The sequence below is a fragment of the Drosophila guanche genome, unplaced genomic scaffold (genome assembly GCF_900245975.1).
Source record: "Drosophila guanche unplaced genomic scaffold, DGUA_6, whole genome shotgun sequence".
Lineage (NCBI taxonomy): Eukaryota > Metazoa > Arthropoda > Insecta > Diptera > Drosophilidae > Drosophila > Drosophila guanche.
In genome coordinates this window covers 5002501-5025155 of record NW_022995743.1, presented here as the reverse complement: position 1 = coordinate 5025155, position 22655 = coordinate 5002501, and the positions used below count along the sequence as shown (strand labels likewise).

At 42.9% G+C, this 22655-nt stretch overlaps 2 protein-coding genes and 1 long non-coding RNA gene across 3 annotated transcripts in view; 2 read left to right on the top strand and 1 right to left on the bottom strand.

Moving 5' to 3' along the window:
- The window catches only part of LOC117590782, a 62321-nt gene extending 53936 nt beyond the window's left edge, over nucleotides 1-8385 (bottom strand). Inside the window, exon 1 of the long non-coding RNA XR_004574330.1 lies at nucleotides 8325-8385. This is a non-coding gene — a long non-coding RNA (uncharacterized LOC117590782). The remainder of the gene's footprint in view (nucleotides 1-8324) is intronic.
- Nucleotides 8386-10188: 1803 nt separating this feature from the next.
- On the top strand, nucleotides 10189-11734 carry LOC117581280 (splicing factor U2AF 50 kDa subunit). The gene has a single exon (XM_034268307.1). The coding sequence runs from the start codon at nucleotides 10235-10237 to the stop codon at nucleotides 11669-11671; it is 1437 nt and encodes a 478-aa protein (XP_034124198.1). The 5' UTR covers nucleotides 10189-10234; the 3' UTR covers nucleotides 11672-11734.
- A 6685-nt stretch (nucleotides 11735-18419) lies between these two features.
- Nucleotides 18420-22655, top strand: part of LOC117584278 — a 51929-nt gene continuing 47693 nt past the window's right edge. The window contains exon 1 of the mRNA XM_034273099.1: nucleotides 18420-18918. The gene's annotated coding sequence lies outside the window, so the exon portion shown is untranslated. The remainder of the gene's footprint in view (nucleotides 18919-22655) is intronic.

Sequence of the window (22655 nt, the reverse complement as noted above, 5' to 3'; positions counted from 1 at the left end):
ATGGTATTTTCCACACACACACACAGGCAGAGAGTGGCAGTCTCAAGTGTTGGTTCATTCGGTCGCTCTCGTATTCGCATTTCGTATGTCAGCATTTTAAATAGGCTTTTCATGTTCGAATTTTATTGTATTTTTTACGCCTTTGCATTTGCAACGCGCTCTCCGTGGCCGCCCTCCTGCCACCATGTGGCAGTGGCAAGTGGCATTGCCATGGCCGTAGGTTACATTAAATTCCGCAAGTTGTATGCAAAATTCAGCACAGACGCGGCGGCCCCTCTTGGCCTTTGACTTTATTAAATACAAATATTTTCATTGCGCGAGACAATTGTTTGGCTTCGACTCTCTTTATCTCTCTATCTCTTTCTCGGTTTGCCCCTCTGGCACTCTGTCTGCATCCCCTCCACCCAGACTTGCGCTGTGTGCGTGGATTGCAAAGTCTACGGAAGTCAAGGACAACACATGCACAAAATGGGGGGAATTATCAAGAGCAACCATTTATATTTATATGGAGTAAAGTCAAGTAGTTATGCCCCCAAAACATCTCATTGAAAATGCATATTTAAATGGAGAATTTGCTCTTTCACTCTTTACTTATTATTGTAAGCAATCACTTTAGTTCTTGTTCCTACACCTACAGTGCCTTTTAAAGGCACTCACAACAGTTGGCCCCAATTCCTGCGCCGTTTCTCCGTTTGTATTTAAAGCAAATAATAAAATGCCCAAAGGCTTACTCAAAAAAAAAATGCAACCATTGGCAGCGCGATGCCATCACAACAAATACACTTCAATTCACACGCTTTCGCACTTCCCTTAATTCCACATTCCACCATCTCAGTCGAGCAATCATTCTCATGCGGTAGTCGACACATAAACACCCTAAATGGAGACATATAAACCTTGAATTAACCTTTGAAATAAAGGTAATATATAACATTTATAGGCTATTTGACGAATCTATGAAATACTTTTGAGATAAACGATTTTAATTTCCATTTTAATTTAATTTTAATCGACACAAATCTAAAATATAAATTTTTGAAGCATTTACTCCTCATTTTCCATTGATTTTCTATAAATTGCAGAATGCAAACTTCTCTACAGAATGGCTACTCCTATAATCCTCTTCTAGGGTATCAATGTGTCCAAGTAGACATGTGGTTTCGAGTCCAACTACAGTGCAGAAATCAAAGGGTCGTGTACTTCCATTTTTCCAAATTTTTTGCATTTCATTTGCAACAGCAGTTGGTGTCCGTCCCCCTCTCGCACTCTTTAGTCCACTGTTAAGCCTCTGTTTATCTCACTCTCCCGTGTGCGGACAGTCCGCCCCGCGCATGTAAATACGAAAATATTGTCGTTGTAAGGAGCAGCAGGCAGCAGCGTGGTTGAGAGGTTATGGAGTGACAGAGCCAAACCGGAGTGCAGGGTCTTTATTATTGGTTTGATTTTATTCCTGTTCGCCCCGTCTTTGTTGCAGAACCCCCACTGGCTGATGTTTCTGCGGCTCCTGACACAATAAACTTTGCTTCCTGGCAGCGCAATCCCTTTCGAGGCACTCCAGCAACCGCACTCGCCTGCAACCTCCTCGCTCCACAGTACTTATTCGAATCCTTTAACTCGCTTTCCAGCACTACTTCCGCTGCTACACTTGCCTGAAGCACTTGCCCTCCACCCCTTGAAGGATTTCTTCAAGTGTTTGCCTTGAGTTGTGGTTCCTGTTTTGTGCAGCGGGTTAAAGAGCACTTTAGTTGACCTCTTGTGAACCCGTTTACCTCACGATTGATTATTCAATGACTTTTGTGGATTCTCAGTTGCATTTCTGGGACTTCAACTTTACCCATACAATATCCCATTACCCAGTTCTCCTTCACATATCGAATCGAATAAAGGTATTAGCTGGTAAATCTTGGAATAGGTAAACATGGCTAGAAGTGGCTTCAGATTCCACGGGAATTCCTTCTCTCCATTTGATCTGGAGAATGTCACATCCGCTAATGGGTCGGGAAATCCCAAGCAAAGGGAAACCCAGGGAACAAAATGCGTGTCTTGAATTCTCTCGCCCACACACATCCACAATTTCCATTGCGACTTGCACTTATCCCTACCCCCCCCTCTGGGATAGCATTTCCTAGTTTCTGTGTCCCGCTGTCGCCAATGCAATTTACAAAGAGCAAGCGACAGACTGACTTCCATGAGTGAATGAGAGGAACCCTAGAGATATGATCGGAATTGGCACTCGGACAGTGAAATTTGTGCCTAATTTGAGACCTCAGCGGGGGCCGCACTACAGCGTGTGCGGCTACCTACCTATGTGCCTCCCTCCACTGCGACACATCCGCATAGAGCGAGCTCCTTTTATGCCGCTATCCCACTACTACCGTTCATGCCACTACCCTCGTTTGATGCCATGTAACAGCTAAACAAAAGATTAGCTGCACTCTCCAGGGAGAGAGAGAGAGAGACTGGGACACAGGGACACAGGGACCGGACCACACAATGGAAATGACACGAACTGCAGTCAACGAGCGGCATTGAGGATGAGGAGGGACATGTTGCACGCGCTTAATGGCAGCGCAACGAGGCAAAGAGCAGCGCCGCAACGTGGCTGGCTGGCTGCAAACTGGACAAAAACAATTGTCAACAGACGTGGAAAACGTGACCAACGAATTTTACGCACAATTTCACTTTATGCCAAGTGGTTAGCCACCCGATGTTTCCTCCTCCATTCTTCGCTCTATTCTTTCCACATTTATGGTTTAGCCTGGGCCTCCCCCGATCCTATCCTTCAATATCCATTTGGGAAATCCAATTAGCAGTTCGACGACGACGGCAACGACGACTCCTCTGTGTGGCCGTAAAACTCTGTGTAGTCGTTGGACCAGGAAACGTTGGACGGCACTTCCTTTCGATCAACATATGAATCATTTGTGTTCCCTTCGGCTGTACCTTTGGCTTTGATTTATGCAACACTTTCCATCCGCTAATCGCTAATGCTAAATCCATCGCCTGTGCTTCAGGCACTTTGATGCACTTCTCTTGGCAAGGGATTGCCACTTCCTTCCTTCGATTGGCGATAATTGCGTTGGCGTGTTTGGTCACCCAGAGTTCATTCACATCTGCTGGCAATGGCCAAGTGTCTAATGTCATAAATCAAAGAGTGGAAGGCTAACACCGCTCTAATGATGCACTCTGAGTGCTCTGACCATGAAAATAGATTGAGAAATAAATCGAGGCCAAAGCTAAGCCAAAGAATTTGCTAAATTGATACATTAAATGTGTAAATATTATCCTCAATGCATGACTAACTAACGATAATCCTTTAGAAAACAACTTGCATCTTTTCCAAGAGAAGCTTTTCACTTTTCTCTCTCTTGTTTTTTTATTGCAAATGTTGCCCCTCTGCCGGTAGATCCACACAACACATGTTTCCCATTAGCCAATAGAAGAGACGAAAATGAAATGAAAACGAAAACGAAAAGTAGGAAAAAGTTTCACTTGATGCTGCGGTGTCCGACCGTCCGTCCATCCGTTGGGGTCTCGTCTCACATTTCAGACAATGAGATGTTGCTTTTGTGTGGCTTGCTCTTGTTGCTGGAGTTCTTGTTGTTGCTATTGTTCTTGTTGTTGTTGTTGTTGTTAATGATGATGTTGACACAACTTGTTAACAGAATAATTTATGCGACACCGACTGTCACTGGCCTGCCGGAATGCTTTAAAAAGTTGCTTGGTGGCAGGGAGAAAGAATCTATTGCATATTTAATGATGCCACACGGCTAGAGTGGCATTCTATCCTACGTTCCGGATACGCGTGCTGAAACTGGAGATCAAATTAAGCGCCAGAGAGACATTGCCTTGAAGGCTGCTCGACACAGTACAAAACTCGAGACCCAGAAGCAGACCCGGACCCGGACCCTACCAGAGCCAGATGGACGGCTTCGAGGCAGTGTTTTTTGTCATTTGTCAATGTCGCCTCGTCAGTTGCAAGATTTTTAGCCAAGCTGCAAATTCAGAGACATGGCCAAAGGCAGAGAGCGAGAGAGAGTGAGAGAGTTCCCCTCTTGAGCCACGGATTCCAGAGAGTGTGAAAAATGATAAACGCATTCGCTTATGATGTGTAGAGCCATCATAAATCATACTCTTTCGAGTTGTACTCTCTGCCACTGAGGCACTGAGCCACCAGTGCCACAAATTTGTGCCTTGGCCAAGAGATCATGAGGTCACACAGCCCAGATAGATGCTGCCACAGCGATATTCCTGCACTGAGTTGAGTGCACAGAGGTTGCCACGCGACAGCGTTTAGACAAACAAGTGTCGTGTCGCCTTTTGGTTGATGGAGAGACAGGAGCAGAGTCCACCCAGGAGTGGAGCTCTGGCAACTCTCTACAATCTAGTGGAGCACATGAACTGCTGATGCAACACTGCTCTGATGCATCTGTCTGTCTGTGTGATGGGTTTTCCTTTCACGTTAAAGTGGAAGTTGTTTGGGTGTATGAAAGGGAAAATGTGACTAAAATTTGATGGATGGGCAACCTTCCAGCAAAGGGAGACTTTCCGAGAGGTATGCAGAGAGAGAGAGCGAGTGCTTAAAGCTTCAAGATCAAGATCAACTTTTAAACTCTTTTTCTTGGAAAGGTTTTATTATTTCCCTAAAGCTTTCAATTGAGTACTTAATGGATATATCAACCCTTATTTCCTCATTTATTAAAGAATATTCCACTCATTAAATTTCGAGACACAATTGACATAAATGTTAAAGAGGGAACTGGGACTAGGAAGTGGGGGAAATAATAATGTGTTCAACATGTCACTGAAGAAAGGGGGAGAATGGTGATTACTGGCATGGAGCATGGAGCATGGAGCATGGAGCTGGTGTTGAGCTTTGAGTAAACAATTGACTGGTCAATCCTACTATTCCCATTCCGACTCCTTCTCCTACTAGTCCTTTGGCACTCACTGGTCTGCCAGCCACTTATGAAATTGAATGTAAACAGAATGAGTGTTCGACGCGTTGACATTACTCGTATCTCCCCTATTACGCTTTCATTGTCCGAGACTTTTCCACCCCTAAACCCTCTCAGCGTCGCAGTCTGAGTTTTTACTCCCACTTTCTCCCCACCGCCTAGCCGTCTGGCGTATGTACATATATCGTACGTTCATATATCGGGCGCCAGGCAGGCAATTAACGTTGCCATTGTCATAAATTTCACAAGAAAACAACCCAACCAAGCAGCCAACCAACCAATGCACAGATTATTAAACATTCATTAAATAAATTACACCACAAAATGCATAAATTCTGAATTGATTTTGAATGCAAGGAAATGGCATGCCCCTTGACTGTTCCTCTCCCCTCTTTTCTAGAGGCAAAAACAAAGCTAAAGGAATCTCGTTATTGAATTATAACCGATTTCTTGGGTGTAAGAATGGCCCTGGGGGGGCTACAAACATAAACATAAATTCCTGCAGTCCAGGGCAAAGAGTGAGTCTTGCATTGAAATCAATTTCAGAAAAGCGTTCATGGGTTAAGTCCTAAGCACGGAGAGGGGAAGAAGCATTCTAGGTTAGTGCCTTGGACACAGACAGGGGGCGAAGTTATTCTAGGTTTAAATTCCCAATAAAAGAGTGGGGGGAAAGAGAGATGTATTCTAGGGTTAAAGGGACAGCAAATAAATTGTGTAAATGCAACAAAAGTAGGGGAAGACACTGATGCGGAAAGCGCCCACAAGAGAAGGTGGGGTGTGTGGGGATAATGTTCAGATTTTATGGCATTTGTGGCTTGCCGTCTGGCTTGGGGTTGCACGAATGTTCATAGCTCCAAGGGGAACGGGATTTCTGGGACGGCATATGCACTAGCCATAACAAGCAAATCGAATAGTTATTGAAATTTTCACATAAAACATTGGAGCAGCCATCAAAATATGGGGGGGAAACAGAGGGTTGACTTTCGGAATCTCTTTATCTATGAGATGTTTTCTTTGTGTGGGGTTTTTATTTTTGAAAAGATAATATCTGATGTTAATGGAATGTTAGAAAATAATAACAACAGTTTGCTATCCATTCTATAACCTGGAATGCTTTTGATTGTCTGCCAAAGTTGTAGCCAAACAAGAGTTTATTTTTTCCCTTTTTAAAGGACAATGGACCATAAGATTTTGAGTGTTGAATCCAGGAAAAACCAATACAAATGTTAAAGCTGCCAACAGACTTTCCCCTGTCTCGCGTTCTGGCACTTTTGCAGAAAATATTCATTAGCAAATTTTCCTGTTTTCCACACTCCAAGCGAGAGAGAGAGGGAGAACATGATAGAGAGAGACCGAGAAAGGACAGTATCTTTCTTGTGTATTAATTTTTGGAAATAAAAGCACAACCTCTTCAAACGAACTGAAGAAGAGCCAAGCGAATTTCAACGTTCTGCCACTGTCCTGCCACAAAAAAACAAAAACAAGACCCAACAGAATTTATATATAGTATGTATATATATTTGTTGGCATTGCTGACAATTTATGATGCAAATTCCTCACCCAAAAACTCAAGAATGACAGAGGATGCGACGCACACACAGTTGCATGAGGGCGGCGGGCGGGTTTGGCCTCCGACAAATTGTCGAGAAATTGCATAAAAATACGAAAGAGAGAGAAAGAGCACAAAAAAAGCTACACACAAATTGTTATGCTGAAAAATCTGTAATCTGAAGTAGTTGCGGATGCACTCGAGAGATATTTATGGAGGGGGCACAGGGAATCGTAAAAAACGTAAAAAAAAAAAACGAAGCTACAGGAATGCCTGTCTGCTCTTGGGATTGGAAGAGTTTGATACCCTTGGGTGTACATTTTTACAACATTCTTGGCATATTAAAACATTAAACACGAGAGGGTTGATTAAAATTTCTTTAAAATATTACAAATCTATTTCAATTAAATATCTTCAGGAAAATATTACAGTGAAATAATTATCAGAATAAGTAAGTAAATAATCAAATATATTTGCTACAGGGTATCCACAAAGTTAGCTAAAATGCGTTTGCCACAAAAAAATGTATGCAAAAATCTTTAGTGTGTTATTTGCATTTCCATCGTCATATTTTTCTCCCCCATTTATGTATGGCTTTTTGTTTTGATGTCTTTCTGTTGATTCATCAGAAAATAAATTGAAATATTTCTGCGTTGACACAGAAGCATAGTTTGTGCTGCTGTTTGCCTGCCATTCGATGATTTATTTAATTTACTAAAACTAACACAGTATATTGGAGGGGAATGCTCCTCCTCGACGTATTTTGATAATAAAATCACGTTCACACGCTTACGGCCACAAATCAATTGGTGGCTGGAGCCAAACACTGTCCCCCACTATCACCTCTTCTATCGAGTGGGAAACCACCGAAAAGTGAATCAAACCCAAACTTCATTATAAAAATAATTCCTCTTTTTTGGGAATCTTTATTGGGACCCAAATTCGTGGAACTGCCGGCCGCTCTTTCGTTCTCCCTCACTCTGTGTCATTTTTCACCCAACAAATCAGTTTGTTGGCCGAGCGGCCTCGGGGTTTGTTGGTCAATATCAATCTATCCCAACAGTTTCACTTTGGGGCAGTCCATTCTGTGCTGTCCATCCTTTCAACGTGTGCGGTCACAATATCCCTCTACACTTGCTCTCTTTTTATTCTCTATCCCCGCCTATCCCCTGCTCTCCTACTGTTTAATATGCCACATCATTTCAGCAACGAAAACAAACTTTTTTGCATAGCATAATATTTATGGACATTCAAAATAAATAAATATTTTCCCTGCTCCGAAAACTGTTGGCAATTTTCAATAGTCGCTGTGGCGTCATCTGTTGGCGAACCACAACAAAGAGTGGGTCTATATTCCAGGGAATAGTTAGAGTGGTGGGATCTCATTAATGAAACTGAAATACGACCCATAAAGTGAAGTGTAAATCGTGCGAATCGAATGAATCATAGAAATTCCGTGGGCGGTTGGGCACCCCGGTTGAGGGTGGGACATGCCATGAAAAAACCGAATGCATTATCAAATATGCTGCATATAATCGAATTTCAACAGTTGCAGAATTTGTAATCAAAGGAGTTCACGGAATTGTTCTCTTAAAATACGATATTTACATTCAGAAAATAAATAATTTGTTAAAAAATGCCAGATGCAAACTCTAATCCATTGATTGATAGACAGTTTCCATTTAATTCTCTTTTACATATGGAAATATTACTCGAAATATCAACCATAGAATATCGCATATTAGGCAGTTTTCTAATGAGAAATGGTTTCACAAGGTTTCATAGTGTATAGTTATCAAATATAAAACGTGACTTACTTTTTATTGCAGATATATTGGAGATTTTCCACTACTTAGTTAGGAATACTTCGCAGAAAAATAGCCTGTAAAACAAATGGAAATTCATCGTTTTAAATTTTGATAATAGAATTAAATGTAGCATTTCAAAAAAATATGAATATTAATTATAAATAATCTAAGAATTAGATATCGATATATTTGGCCACCTTTTGGCCACACTTATTTTCAGTGAAAGTTGCTGCAAAATCCTAAAATAGGGTTGCAGCACTTTCTCCCGCGGCACGGAAAGAAATTGCTCTTAGTGTTGTACAACTTTCCACAACACTGTTCGGGAACTTTTATTAAGCTGGAATCGATTATTATAAACAGAAAGAACTTCCTTTTTGGGTATCTCTTTTACATTTTTGTACGGTTTTTGTTTTGTTTCTGCCTTTAAACTGATTTTAAGTTTTGGTCAAAAAACGTCGCCTTGCCCCCTCCAAACAATCTGCCACAATCTGCTATGAATTTTTATTGAGTTGTTGAGATTTTAATTTATGGCCTTTTTGCTGGATGGATTCCTCAAATGATGTGAGCCGATCGAAAAACGTACAGAATTTTTTGGGACATGTGCTGCAGCAGTGGAGTTACCTCATCTTCAACCTCATGAAATGGTGGCGCATGTGGTAACGTGGGAGGGGCGCGGAGGGTTAGCATTCACTGCCTGAATTTAAATGGACAAATTAATTGCGTGTTTCTCAGTGTCTCTTGTGTTCTGGCCTGGCCATTTGCAACAAAACACACACAAAAAAAAGAGGCAACAAAATCCAACGAATGAACAAGAATTAATTGGTTTTTGGACACTGGATGAAATATATTTATTTTTGAGGCTTAATGCCGGACAGAGATTGCATTTGCATCCCGTATGGTAGATCTCTATAGATCTCATCTCCATCATCATCGTCTGCGTGTGTGTGTATGTCATCAAATAGCCATTAAACAGTCGACCATTAAAGGTCCTGAAAGGATCGCGCATCAGACCGCAGGCCATTTATTCGAATGGTGATTGAGTATCGCCTTGGAGGGACATAAATTATCACACGATTCACGAGGGTTCCCGCTGAAGGTATAGCGCTATTCTGTCTACAAAGAATTCCTCGATCGATCCCCTCTTCATTATGCCAGATCCTCCTTTGAGTTGACAGTTTTATTGTGTCGCCTTTATGTGAATTAATTGAGTCGCTTGCTCCATCGGAACCCAATGAAGTTGTGCCTTTCCAAGGAATGTCGCTGGACGCTCTATCTCTCTCCCTGCTGTGGCTGCCAGCCCTGCCCCCCTGGGGCAAGACATGGACCACACATTGCGAGAGACAACATTCTTCTCTCAATCTCTCTAACAAATTGGCTATTTTCATGCCACGGCTACGGCTGCGGCGGCTGACTAACTGCCTGCCTGCGGGTGAAGGCCGATTGCCAATTAATTATAATTGATTAGCGGATATTAAATGAAATTATGAAAACGTTGAAGCGACGATGAAACAATAATGATGATGATTATTCGCTGATGGTGCACCCGCAGATACGTTTTCTGGAGATATTTTCGTATACAACAACAAAACGACTTAATTGTCGTTTAAATTGGCTAAAGATATTTCTTAATCGATTAATCAAAAAGAAATGCCACAACCCTGATCGTGGGCTACAACTCTATAGGGTCTGAAGTTTCACCACTTGCAACCCTGTGTCTCAGCCCCTCACACATATGTGCAAATCATTGTGAAAGCTGTCAGCACGACAAAAAAGGTGAAAGTGAAAATTCTTTTGCTGTTTGACGAGTAAGATATTTATTATCTTATTGTTTTCATTGGAAGATTTTCACACAACAAATCTTGTGATTTTGCAGCTAACAAGCTTGCTGCAGAGGGAGAAGAGGATAGAGATATTTATCAATGGGTGGTGGTCGTAAAAGTGAGCAACGCCTTTCGCGTAGATATCGCAGTGGAAGTAAGCCGAAAAATACGGTTTCCTGCTATACGCGCCCTCGTTCCAGAAATCGTTCACGCTCCCGTAGCCGTAGCCGTTCCCGTTCCCATTCACGTGCCATCACCCGATATCGTTCCACCCGTTTCCAGACTAAGGCAAATCCAATCCCCTTGAAGTATCCAACAAAACGCCGTGGCGGCGTTTCCAGCCTGTGGGATGTGCCGCCCGAGGGCTATGCCCATTTGACTCCAATGCAGTACAAGGCCATGCAGGCCAGCGGCCAGATCTCGGCGCCCATTCTGTCCCCCACACAGCCGACAGCGGACACGGCGGCCATTGCTATGGTGACGCGACAGGCGCGACGGCTCTACGTGGGCAACATCCCATTTGGCGTCACTGATGAAGAGATGATGGAGTTCTTCAATCAGCAGCTGCTGCTGCTCGAGGACGACTGCGGCGGACAGGTCTGTCTCGATGGCAAGGCAGTGCTGTCGTGCCAGGCAAATCTTGAAAAGAATTTTGCCTTCCTTGAATTCCGTTCGATGCAGGAGGCTACGCAGGCTATTAAATTTGATGGCATCTCGTTCCATGGACAGTTGCTGAAGATTCGACGGCCACACGACTATCATCATCCAGTGGTTAACGTTGGATGTGCCTCATCGGCTTCATTTGGGGCTGGAAAATCGCAGCTACCTGTTTCCCCTGGCCTTGCAGCAGGTGCAGTGGGCAGCCAGGCCATCCCAAATCTCGTTCCCGATTCGCCGAATAAGATCTACATTGGCGGTTTGCCCACTTGCCTGAACGAGACGCAGATCAAGGAGCTGCTGCTGTCCTTTGGCCAGCTTCGGGGCTTTAATCTGGTCAAGGACCCCGCCTCGAGCCTCAGCAAGGGGTACGGCTTCTTCGAGTACATCGATCCATCGCTCACGGAGCAGGTCATTGCCAGCCTGAATGGCATGCAGCTGGGCGATCGCCGCCTCGTCCTTCAACGCTCCATTCCCGGCGGTCGCTACTCAAGCACCCAGCAGATACCCATTCAAGTGCCCGGCGTAGTGGCGACTTCCTTCATAGCAGCCACCACGGCACTGAACAATGCCACCCAAGTGCTTTGCTTCCTCAATATGGTGCTGCCGGAGGAGCTGTTGGACAACGAGGAGTACGAGGACATACGCACCGACATCGAGCAGGAGTGTAGCAAATTCGGCGAGGTTCTTGGCCTCAAGATACCACGCCCCCATGGCAAAGGTGCTCCCCCCAAGGGCTGTGGCAAGGTGTATGTCCATTTTGCCACCATCGAGGATAGCGAGAAGGCTCTGGGCGCCCTGAGTGGCCGCAAGTTTAGCGGCCGCATTGTCATTGGTTCATTTTTCAATCGGGACAAGTATTTTGAAGATGATTTTTGATGTTTAATTGGAGTTTTAGAAAGTAATTTTAGATTTTAAAATAAAGATAGTTGATTGATTGTACGACTTGGGCACGATTTTCGATAGTTTAAGGTGAAATGTTTAGTATTTGTATAATTTTTCCCACTAATATTAGGCAATTTGTGATTTTTGAGGCGATTTATTGATGCCCCCAAAGGTGAGAATCAATCGTTGGGGTATCATTTCCGCAAATAAATAAACAAGTTTCAATAAGCTCAACAGAGACAGAGCCTGCAGCTCTGTCAGATACGCTGGCGTTGAATCTATATTGAAACTTTTAGCTTTAAAGACTTAAATCCGCTCAGACAAGCCACAGAGCTGTTCTGTCTCCTCTTCTCTCCTTTTTGCACTTTTCACTTTTGTTGTTTTTCTGTTGTTTCATCTGCTTAATACCTAAGAAATCGCTTCAAAAATCTTTGGAAGGATACGCCTCATATTCTCGCCTTTCGATGTGGGATTCAATTAAGGCAACGGACTTAATGCTGCAATCCTTAAAGTTCTTCTCCTGCCACTTCTCCAGAGAGACACAGAGAGAACTCTGGTGTCCGCCTCCTGCGCTGTTCTCCAAGCACTACTGTTGGGCCACAGCTTTTGCTTAATTAAATTTTTAAACCTTACGCTTTATCGCCTCTGGAATTTCTCACAGCAGATTCACACCTACCGAAAAAAAAACCAACCCAAGCATCTTTGCTGCCTTCGTTTGCCTTCCACTGGAAACCTAAACCACAAAGTCAATCTCATTATGGAGTTAAGATCCTACAGACTCTGTAAAGGGCCTTCCTCAATGGCAGAAGCTTCTTCAACGTCTTCTTATCTCTCGCTGAACGCCGAACGGCAGTTCGGTTGCATTCTCTCAGGTTTCATTCTCCCAAGAGACAGGCAGACAGTGAGAGGAGTGCCTTCTGATGTACAATGTACCCTTTGAGGGTTTTTCTTATCTTTAGCTTTTGGTCATTTGCCCGACAGGCGATCATCAATAATGAAATGCTTGCCCGCTGCAGCGTTGAAAGCACAATCCGGTAGAGGGGATACAAACGATTTATCTCAGTGGAGAAACGACAATCACGCGGGGACTAAACGCTTTATCGAAAGACGCTACACTCAGGAGATTGTGGAAGACGACTCCTATTTCTCTCTCTGTCTGTGGAGACACAAATTAATTCAACGCCTTTGGATAATGTCATTTACCAGCGGAGAGAAGAGAGGAGTAGAGGAGAGGCCGGCTGCTGTTGCTGCCTTTGCCTTCATTTATCCATCGAAAACTTCTTTAGGTGCCGCCTGTCTGTCCCATGAAAATCAATGCCTTGCTGCTGCCTCCTCTCGATGGGTAATTAATAAACGCCCATAAAGATACAGCGGATACAATAAAAATTCCATTGATCGGAGAGAGAGAGAGAGAGAGAGAGAGAGAACTTTGAGGGAGAAAAAGGGTTTCATTTGATTTTTTGTAGTTTTTATGATCTGTGCCACAAAAGCGGGGGATTAACTGGATTGAGTATGCGATGATGCCCCTTCTATTGCGTACTCCTCCATCCACTGGTCAAACAACTTCTCTTTCGATTTGTGTCCGAGGTTAGGGTTTTGAAGGGCCCTGCCCTTTTTTTCTGTATCGTGTTTTTAGTGCCCTCTCGGGATGTGTTAGGTAATCGAAATTAAGAAATCAAATCCACAGTTGAGTGAACTCGCATTCCCTTCGGTTGGGGGATAAATTCTCTATGCATTTTTAATTGCATTTCTCATCATTTCATTTGAATATGATGTAGTAGATAATTATATGGGGAGGCTACCGCCCAGCGGCCACGCCTCTCCTCCTTCTCCGTTACATTTCTGTCCGCTCCTTGATGATGTCTCTATTTTGGAGCCCCAGAAGCTTGTTCTTTCGTTATCCATATCCATCAATTGATTTGTGGAGGCTATCTCCTTGGTAGGGGAGAGCTGAGATAGCGCTATCCGAACTTAATTAGTGGAATCTTTAGGTGTTTTTTCCCTCCTTCCACAAACGATAGTTAAGGTGTAGAAGCTGCATATAAATTGATCAGAGATCTTGTTTCCAGATGTGTTCGCCCTCCCCTAATGATATCTAGATACAAATTTGTTCTTGCTCTAATGATATCTGAGAGATATGCCATCTCGGATCTCCTACAATTTGTAGAAACTTTTAATGAAGCTACGAGCACATTCATGAATATATTTTATACCAAAGACCACTGAAACCTAATGAACTTTATTCAAATGCCTATGAGTTCTGCAAAAATTCAAAAGTTCAGATTATGTTTAATGAGCGGTCTTAATTAACAAAAGATAACCCGTTCCCACCCGCACGCCGCCAGTTCCCAGAACCTGTTGATGACTCGTATTTTTAGAACTCCCAAAATGATAGAACAAAAAGAGAACACGAAAATGACAATCAAATAAACAAATATTATTCTGCAATTTCAGCGAATTTATGTTGATTCATTTGGGAAATGCGAAGTGCTTGATACCCATTGTTATTTATATTTTGTAGATCAAAATTCTTCCGTCTTCTAATAAACGTTACACCCTCAAGCACGCCAAAGGGTATGCGCAAACAAATTTCAGTCAAATATTTCAACTCAATTTAATGTAGAAAAAGAGGATGTAAGGGCTTCAAGGGTATTGTGTGGGCTTAAAGGGGGAGTTGGTCGTTCTTCCTTCCTCTTTTTCTTTCCGAAATTTCCCCGTTCCACGTGGCTACGTTAATGGCAGTGCAATTAATTCGAGCAAATCGTCTGTGAACCCTTTTTATGACCTCTAAGAGCACCCACACAGCACCCCAGTTCACACAGCAGCTCTACTCTAACATTCTCTCTTGCTCTCCCTATCTCTCCATTATTGGCATCTCTTTCTCAAATAAAATTTCATTAAACAACATTATTCTCGCTTACCATTCGTCCAGCCATCCGCCAAAAGGGTGGTAAAAGACAAATTGGAAGCCAGAGCACGGCATGGCTGAACCAACGAAAGTTCTGCGTACCATGACAAGTTTTGCATTTCAAATGAACTGAGGATCCTTAATATTTCAATATTTTGGACAGAAATACAACAAGTGGCTGCATTTAATGATAATTTGTATAATTCTTTCCCGCAGTTCGTTTTCTGTAGCTTCTAGTTCCAATTGAAATTCATTATTTTCGTTTACCCAATCGCTATATTCATTTCAGCCTTTGGAATGGTCATATAATTTATTACCCTCCTTTAACAAAGCCCTTAACCGAACTAGTTCTAAATGCAATGAAAGAGACTGAGAACCTCAAGCCATTAGTGGGATCCGTTGCTCGATTGAACACATTGTTACACGTTTATTCCGCTGATCTATTACACAGGCCATTTGTCTTGGCCCGGCCCGGCCTCTCGAGACAATTCGAACAAATCCCGGTTCGAAGAACCCATTTCAGTGGCACCCCACAGCGTGAACAAAAGGTAAGCGAAGAAGGAAAAAGGCGATGGAAAACTGTGTCCAACCGGCGGCAGTGAACGCGAAATAACCTGCGACCTGAGCGCATTTAATGAGGGTCATAAAATCAAGCGCCAGGCCGGGTAAAACAGAGAACAGAACCCAATCCGTTCCAATCCACCTCCAGACAGACAAAACATACAGAGCAGAGACTTGTAACCCGAACTACAATTTTTGGCTTAAGGAGCGCGTAACAGGTGCGATGTCTGTCTGGCAATGAAATTATAATACAGATTATAGCTAGGTAGCCGTAGCCTGAGCAGTAGTCGGTGGAAAAAAGGACACCTTAATGGCCTAAAAGCTGACGACATTACTGGAACAGTTTTACCAGTATTTTCGCCTCTTTGATATTCCGCCACGGAAACCAGAAACAGATACAGAACGGCACTCATTGAATCGTTTGTTTTTGGGAATTAGAGATTCAAGATGTCGAGATTTCTTTTGTGTTCCTATGCAAATGCCTGGGCGTGTCAACTTCTGACCCCAAAGTGAGGCATAATCCAAGAAAATACTACCAAAGAATACACACAAATAAAAAAAAGAGAAGAACCGAACCTCCTGAACCCAGAAAACAGCGGCGGACAGATGATGCGGCGGCACAACAATGAGAGGCAACAATGGAAATGCAGAGAGAAAATACTCGTACAATTTAAGCCGCCTGAAATGCTCGACTTTCGACTCCTCTCGCCATAATCCAAACTAAATGTCCGACTTAATTTTGTTGTTCTACTGTCGGGGCGACTCAGGACTCGGCACTCGGACTGTCATTGCTTATTCTTTGTGCACTGAGAGAAATATATTTGATGGAGCGGTGAGGATGGAGCAGAATATTCAGGTGAAAAAGTGTTTATTTCTCACTCAGATGGCTTATGAGATTTTAGAATTATCGTGGAATAAGATTGAATTTATGGTATAGTCTGGAATTATCTTTTTGCTTAAATTTAAGTGAAATAAAGACGATTTACACTAAGTTTATTTTAAGCAACAAAAAAGATTTAAACAATCTTTTGATTTTAAGCAATGCAATCTACTCTCCTGATCCTTTCCTGGCATTTGCTCATAGTTCTTTTGTCATTTCCTTGATGACAGACAACTTTTATCAAGCCTGCGTTTCTCTCTCTCCCTCCCTCTATAGAGTTCTTGTATCTCCATCTATAGAAAGATATATTTTTGTGTAAAGTTCGTTGACCTTTCCATGGTCTATTCAGGGGTGCCGTGACGCCTCTATCCCCCGCTCTCAAAATTGTTTTGTGCCGTGTAATGGACCCATTCGCTTGCCCACTGATGAATGGCCCTGCCCTGCCCTGCCCTGCCCTGTCCGTGTGCCCATCATAGGGCGTCATTCTCTATTCTCTGTTCAGTGAGCATTTGTCCTGCTGCTCCTCCTCGGAAGTGCTGCAGTGCCCCATCTTCTCTCCACTCTCCCTGCGCCCTCAATTCTGTCCACAATTCAACTTCAACTTTTTGATACTCATCTGAATTTGCATTATTTTCTCTCTCCCGACTGCTGTTTACGTTGATTCTGATTTTAATCTTTCAACGGCGATGCTGTGACGCTGCCACTGAGTCTTACATCTTCTTTTCTTTATTTAGTTTTAATTTTAAATACCCTGTACTCAGAGAAGAGTTGGGTATACTTGACACCAAAGACGTTTCCCTTTAGAATTATGGAAAGGAAGGAAAGATTTTGATTATAGCAATACTGATTCTTCGTAGTCATAAATAAGGTTTGAAACTATCTATTTTAAGTTGAATTAAAGTGAATACTAACTTCTATGGCTGTACATTTGCCGTTTCCACCATAGAAAGCCTGAACAATGGGTATCTTTAGGTCCACTCAAGATTTTTCTCTCGTTTTCTTCTACCTATACCTGTACCTGTGCCTGCAACTATGCCTCATGCCCTCTGTCCAGGTGAACAGGTTCCATTTCTTTTGTTTGGTCTCCTTCACTTTCCGCACTTCTTTTGCCTTAATTCATGCCACTCATTCATTCGCATTCGCATTGCGTTCTCCTGCGAAAAAGTATCCTAATTGGTATTAAAATGTGATGTTTTTTATACCATTACTACTGCCTACCCATTGTACTTTCAGGCTAGAACGAGTGGCATTTATCTTTGTTTTGATTTGGTTTGGTTTCTGGCCCTTATTCAGATTCCATTTAAAGTTAAAACAAAGGAAGAATCCGAACTGATATGATCTCTGACGGACCGGACCGTACGGAAAGCGCTTTGGTCTGATTTCATTGGCGTTTCTCGATTAAAATCAACCAACAAAAAAATACAAATAAAAGAGAGAGCACTAACTCGCTTTTCTCTGCTCTGCTGATTTTAATGTTCGATATTTTCCCGTATTTATTTTGTATCGGTTGTTTTTTTTTAACCTTTGATGGAGGAATTAATTCCCATGTCTTTTCGATGGGTAATTAATTTTATTTCAATATATTTTCCAACATTTGTTGGCATATGATATTTAAATGTAATGTTAATGTAAACATACATTTCTTTAGATTAATTCATTTACCGAAAGATTTACGCATTTTCATTGGCTCTTTATGGGTTTTGCGCTTTCGTTTCATTGATTGCTGTTGTGTAGGTCAGTTTTAATGGTTGAAGGTTTTTCGCTCTCTGGCATTTAATGCTGTGGTTTACAGTACGAACACGCCAAATAATGTTCAGAGAGCGAGTGCAGGGCTTCCCCTCTACAAATGCTCTCTCGCGGGTCTCGCTTGTGGATTGCTTTACTCCGAAATGTATCTTTAACTTGAAAAAATGTACTCATTTAGCAGTGCCTGCCTCTCAATGTTTCCCCTTTCTGTACACATTTTTAACTATGTAACAGCATGAGAGAGGAGAGCGTAGAGAGAAGTCAGAGAGAGAGAGAGAGAGAGAGCGGTCTTTGTCTGTGGAACCCATTGGGAATGTGTGTCATTTGTCTCCCAATGGAACTAATGTAAGACCAACAAAAAGAACCAAGAAATATTTAAAAAATAGAACCTAAATGAAGAGGAATAAACTTGCTGTAAACTTTTCCAAAATAAAAACCCTGCATAAGTGACTTATTTAAACAAAAATTTGAAATTTAACATCGACTCCGAATCGTTAGCAGCAGCGAATGCGCATGCGTACGCTCTCTAGTGCTGCCTCTCTTTGCTGCTGCTCACGCACACATGTTCCACACATGATGGCATCCACAATCCACCAAACGTTGCATTGATTCGGTCCTCGGACACGATTCATGAACAGTCTCGATTCAAACGTTCGCGGTACTTTGAAGCGGTGCGAAGCGCGCGACAGTTCCGTTCCGTTCAGTTCCCGTAAAAGCGTCAGAGTCGCGTTCGCTGGCAAGTGGTGCAAGTAGTGTGGCACAAATACGAATCTGAATAAGAAAACCATAGATTGACCCAAGAAGTTGATTGTAGGCCCACTTTCTGATTGATGGTTAAGCGGTTTCGGCATCGTCGGTGGGTGTCATAGTGTTGAGCCGCCGAGAGCCATCATCGCGTGTTCGTTGGCCCACATCTTCGTGAAGAAAAACAAAAAGCCAAATCCTTGTGTGGCAGTTCCGTGTGTCCCTGCTCAAGGCTGTTCCCAGTGCGTTATGGCTGCAGGAGCAGCAGCAGAGTGTGACTAAGTGTCAGTGTGAAAAAGAGCAGCAATTGAATTCAGTCGCTACAGTCCCTTCGGGGCATGCCACAGTCCCCAGGATCAAACAGGATGCCCAGCGGATTACACAAAAGGATTAAATAACAAAGTAATTTGCATACACAAAACACCCGCAAGTAAATTAAAATCCCCACAGGAGCGGCGGCACAAAACTAAACATAATTTATGTATGAAAACCAGAACCCAGACTCTGCCCCAAGGACCTGCCCCGTACCCCGTGCTCCTGATCCCTGCCGGCATTGCCACTCCGCTCTGAACGGATGTCCGCTCATGTCCATGTTGCGAGTCAATGAAATTTTTAATTGTGCACGCGTGTCCAGGGGACTCTCTACTGATTAACCACCCCAACAAACACACCTCCCCCTCACACACCGTGGTAGCCGGGGGGGGCATGGATCCCGACTTTCGTGTCCAATGGGTCGGCCCCTGGCCGCCTGTTCATGTTTCCCGCATATTTGTCATGCGTTTGGTTGAACGGATGATATGTTGGCCCGTTTCCTGCGACCACCTCCTCCGATGTGGAGAGGTGCAGCCACAGGGTGGCCCCAAATGTAATCCCAAAGTGCAACAACTGAAACGAATTTGGCTTGAGAAAACTCGTGGGGAAATATGGAAAATATTCATGAAGTATGAAAGAGGAAAAAATTAAAAGTTTCTCCAGTGAATATTCTAGCAATGCAAATCCACTAAAAATATGTGTCCCAAACATGCAAAGAACCTTTGCGAGTCTCCTTGAAAATAGTTCAACGAGAAAATTGAAATTAAAATAGCTTTTTCTCATACTTTAAGGCGAAACTTAAGAGTAAATTTAAAAAAGGAACCCCCTGAAACATAAACCCATTCTATATATTATATCCCAGATCTAAACTGTCTCATTCCTCTCCCCCCTTGTCTAAACAGAAGCATTAATTCACCGCACACACTCCACCCCTCTGTCTGCTGCTTAGATAACTTTATTAAGCAGAAATTGGATTTCTGTTCTGCTCTTGTTCCGGCCCTTAAGCTCTTCCCAAATCTCGAACTTATTTTCAATTATCATGTCATCTTCCCTTTTGTTCTCCCTCCCCCACTGCTCAAGCATCTTCCTGCTACTCGTGACTGCACTTGAACTCCGCTACGGATTCTGTGCTATAGTTCATTTCGAAATCCCCCTTCTACCACACGAACCAAAAACAGAAAAAAATGTACCATTACCAATTGAACCACTTGTCCGCATTCTCCCCTTCAACCACCGCGACCACCCTTGTTTCTCTCTCTCTCTGTCACACCTCCTGTAACTGTTCTCCCACTCCCTTTTATATCCCACTCCATCTTTTTTCCTGCTTGCTCCCTCGTTATGTCGTTGCGGTCAGTGGAGGACGCACTGCGCCCGCCCGCCACTGCTCCTTTTGTGTGGACTGTGTTTGTGTTCTCTCATTTTTTTTTTATTTTGGCTTGCACGCGAAAAGGAGACAGAAAGTGGCCCCATGCGTGTGTCAAAGAGCAGAGGAGGGCTGGGTGGAAAGCAGCAGCAGCAAAAAAAAAAAACAACAAATAGCGGTTTCAGTGGCAAAGAGCAGTGGCAATGGCAGGACGTGGAGAGAAGCCACATTGACCTCGTGCCTGCCGCCTGCAGCGTTAATTTATAATTTACTCTCAGCCTAGACCCCCTCAACCCCCACCCGCCTCTTGCTGCCGTACTTCCTTGAGCTTCCACTTTTATTATTATTATTATTTCTGTGCGTTTCCACGCGCTTTTCCTTTTCACCCAACAACAGCAACAACCACAAAGGGCCACCGAGTCCACTTCTGGCTCCACCCTCTAGTCCTCCTCTGACTACCATCGTCAACTTTTTGCCACTTTTGACTTTTTTACATTTGCCGTCGGGGCCTCCAATGTGTCTGCCTCGCTCAGAATACCCAGTGCTCGCAGAGAGTATGACGGTTTGCAGTCAGCATTCTGGCCGAACTAAAAAGCAAGGGTCAAACATCAATGGGTAGGATCTTCAGATTAAAAGATTAAAAGAGCGATGCGATCAGAAAGGGTATCCAACATTTCAAATAATTTTCCAGTGTCCCTTCAATTTACTGGATTTTCAATGGTAGCGGGAATGGTGAAATGGCATCCTCTCCCTGTACTGGACATGCCCCCTCTCCCATTCCTTCACTATTTTCGTTTTGGCCTTGTTGTTGTTGTTGTTATTGTTTTTGTTGCCTTTTCAACTATTTTTTTTTTTTGGTTTGAGTTTTTTCTCCTGACATTTGTTGTTTTTGCGAGGGTTTTTTATCTTTTGCTTTTGTTAGCTCCTGTTTTTAGTGCCTTTATTTTGTTTTGGTTTTTGCTTTCACTGTCTCTCTCTTTCTGTGCGTGTGTGTGGGTGTGTGTGTATGTGCTTGGTATCATTGTTGTTTTTTTTGTGTTTCCCTTAACGCTTTGGCTTTCTGTTTTTTTTAATATTTGTGACTTTTGGCCCAGCGACTGTTGCTCATCCTCGTCCTGCCCCTGCTCCTTCTCTTTGCTTCAACCTCCCGCATTCCGTTTAGCGCGTTCCGTTTTTTGTTTGTTTGTTTGTTGTTTTAATTAATTTGTAAATTTACTCGAAAAGATTAAAGCAAAAGAGAAGCAAATTAGCCTGCGACCCCAGCACCACCAGTCCTCGTCCTCCTCTTTGCCGCAAAATAATGCAGATGTACGGCAGATGTCACTGGCGTAGAAGGATGAGGAGACAGACAGACTGCACGAGGATGAAGAGATGCGAACGGGGTACATAATTGAAAGAAACAGAGAAACTAATTTAAATTTGAATACGTTTTCTGGGGCAAGCTTTTCCCAGCGTCTTTTTTCGCTGCATTCCTATTAGAATTTTTGCAACCAGAAGAGACTTTCCTTATAAATCATTTATAAAACATCCCAGACAAATCACATACAAATAGGAAAGGAAAACTAAACTAACAAATATTTTCCATCCAATACCTGGCCCATAAACAAACACTCTTTATAGACAGAAAATATCAAATTTCCTTGACAATCTCCGCTTACATACCCGAGGAATAAGGAATGCAATGCCCCCAAGCAGAACTCGAGATATTTTCTTTCCACGGAAAACTCCAAGGTGGGACCACATCGACATTTCTATCGTTAGGTGCCAATTGATTGCTCCAGTCCCAGGCACAGCAAAGACTCAAAAACAGAAATTACTTTTGCAAATGAAATTTATTTGCAGCTGTTATTCTGAAGTATTTAACTTTAGGATTTCTCAACCACAGTTGAGGGAAAACTTTGTCATTCCCGGATTTGTGTCTGGAATATTGACAAATTTGTGGTAAAGACTAAAGCGGGAGGAGTATAATGGAGAGGCAGGGTGAACAAGAGCAAGGGGGAGTCCTGGGAAAAGCTGTGGAAAGCTTGTGGTGTCTGAGCGCAAAACAGAAAAGAACTTCAAAATTAAATAAACAAAAATAAACTCCCAAATGTGCAATTAAAAAATTTTACAGTCATAACTTTTTATTATGGAGCATAATTCAGACTTTTTATGGAACGGCCCTGGGAACGGTGCGAGCGCAGAGGACTCCTCTACTCGTTTTGTGTTTAATTCCGTTTTTCGTCCTGTTTTTTTCCTCCCCAATAAGTGTTCTTCCCTTTGGCACGCAATTTTCCCCATACAAATTTGTTCCACTCGTTCCTACTCCGATTTCGTATTATATATACAAATTGCATTAAAGCCCACACCACAACCAGCCCGACCCGACCCGACCCGACCCGGCCCAACTTTTATGTGTCTGTGTTTCATCACATTTTTGGATTTTCGGTTTTTGGTTTTTATTTAGCTATTTGGTGGTCCCGTA

Excerpts from the sequence above, each read along its gene's own strand:
- LOC117581280 (XM_034268307.1), top strand. The coding sequence starts at position 10,235 with ATGGGTGGTGGTCGTAAAAGTGAGCAACGCCTTTCGCGTAGATATCGC.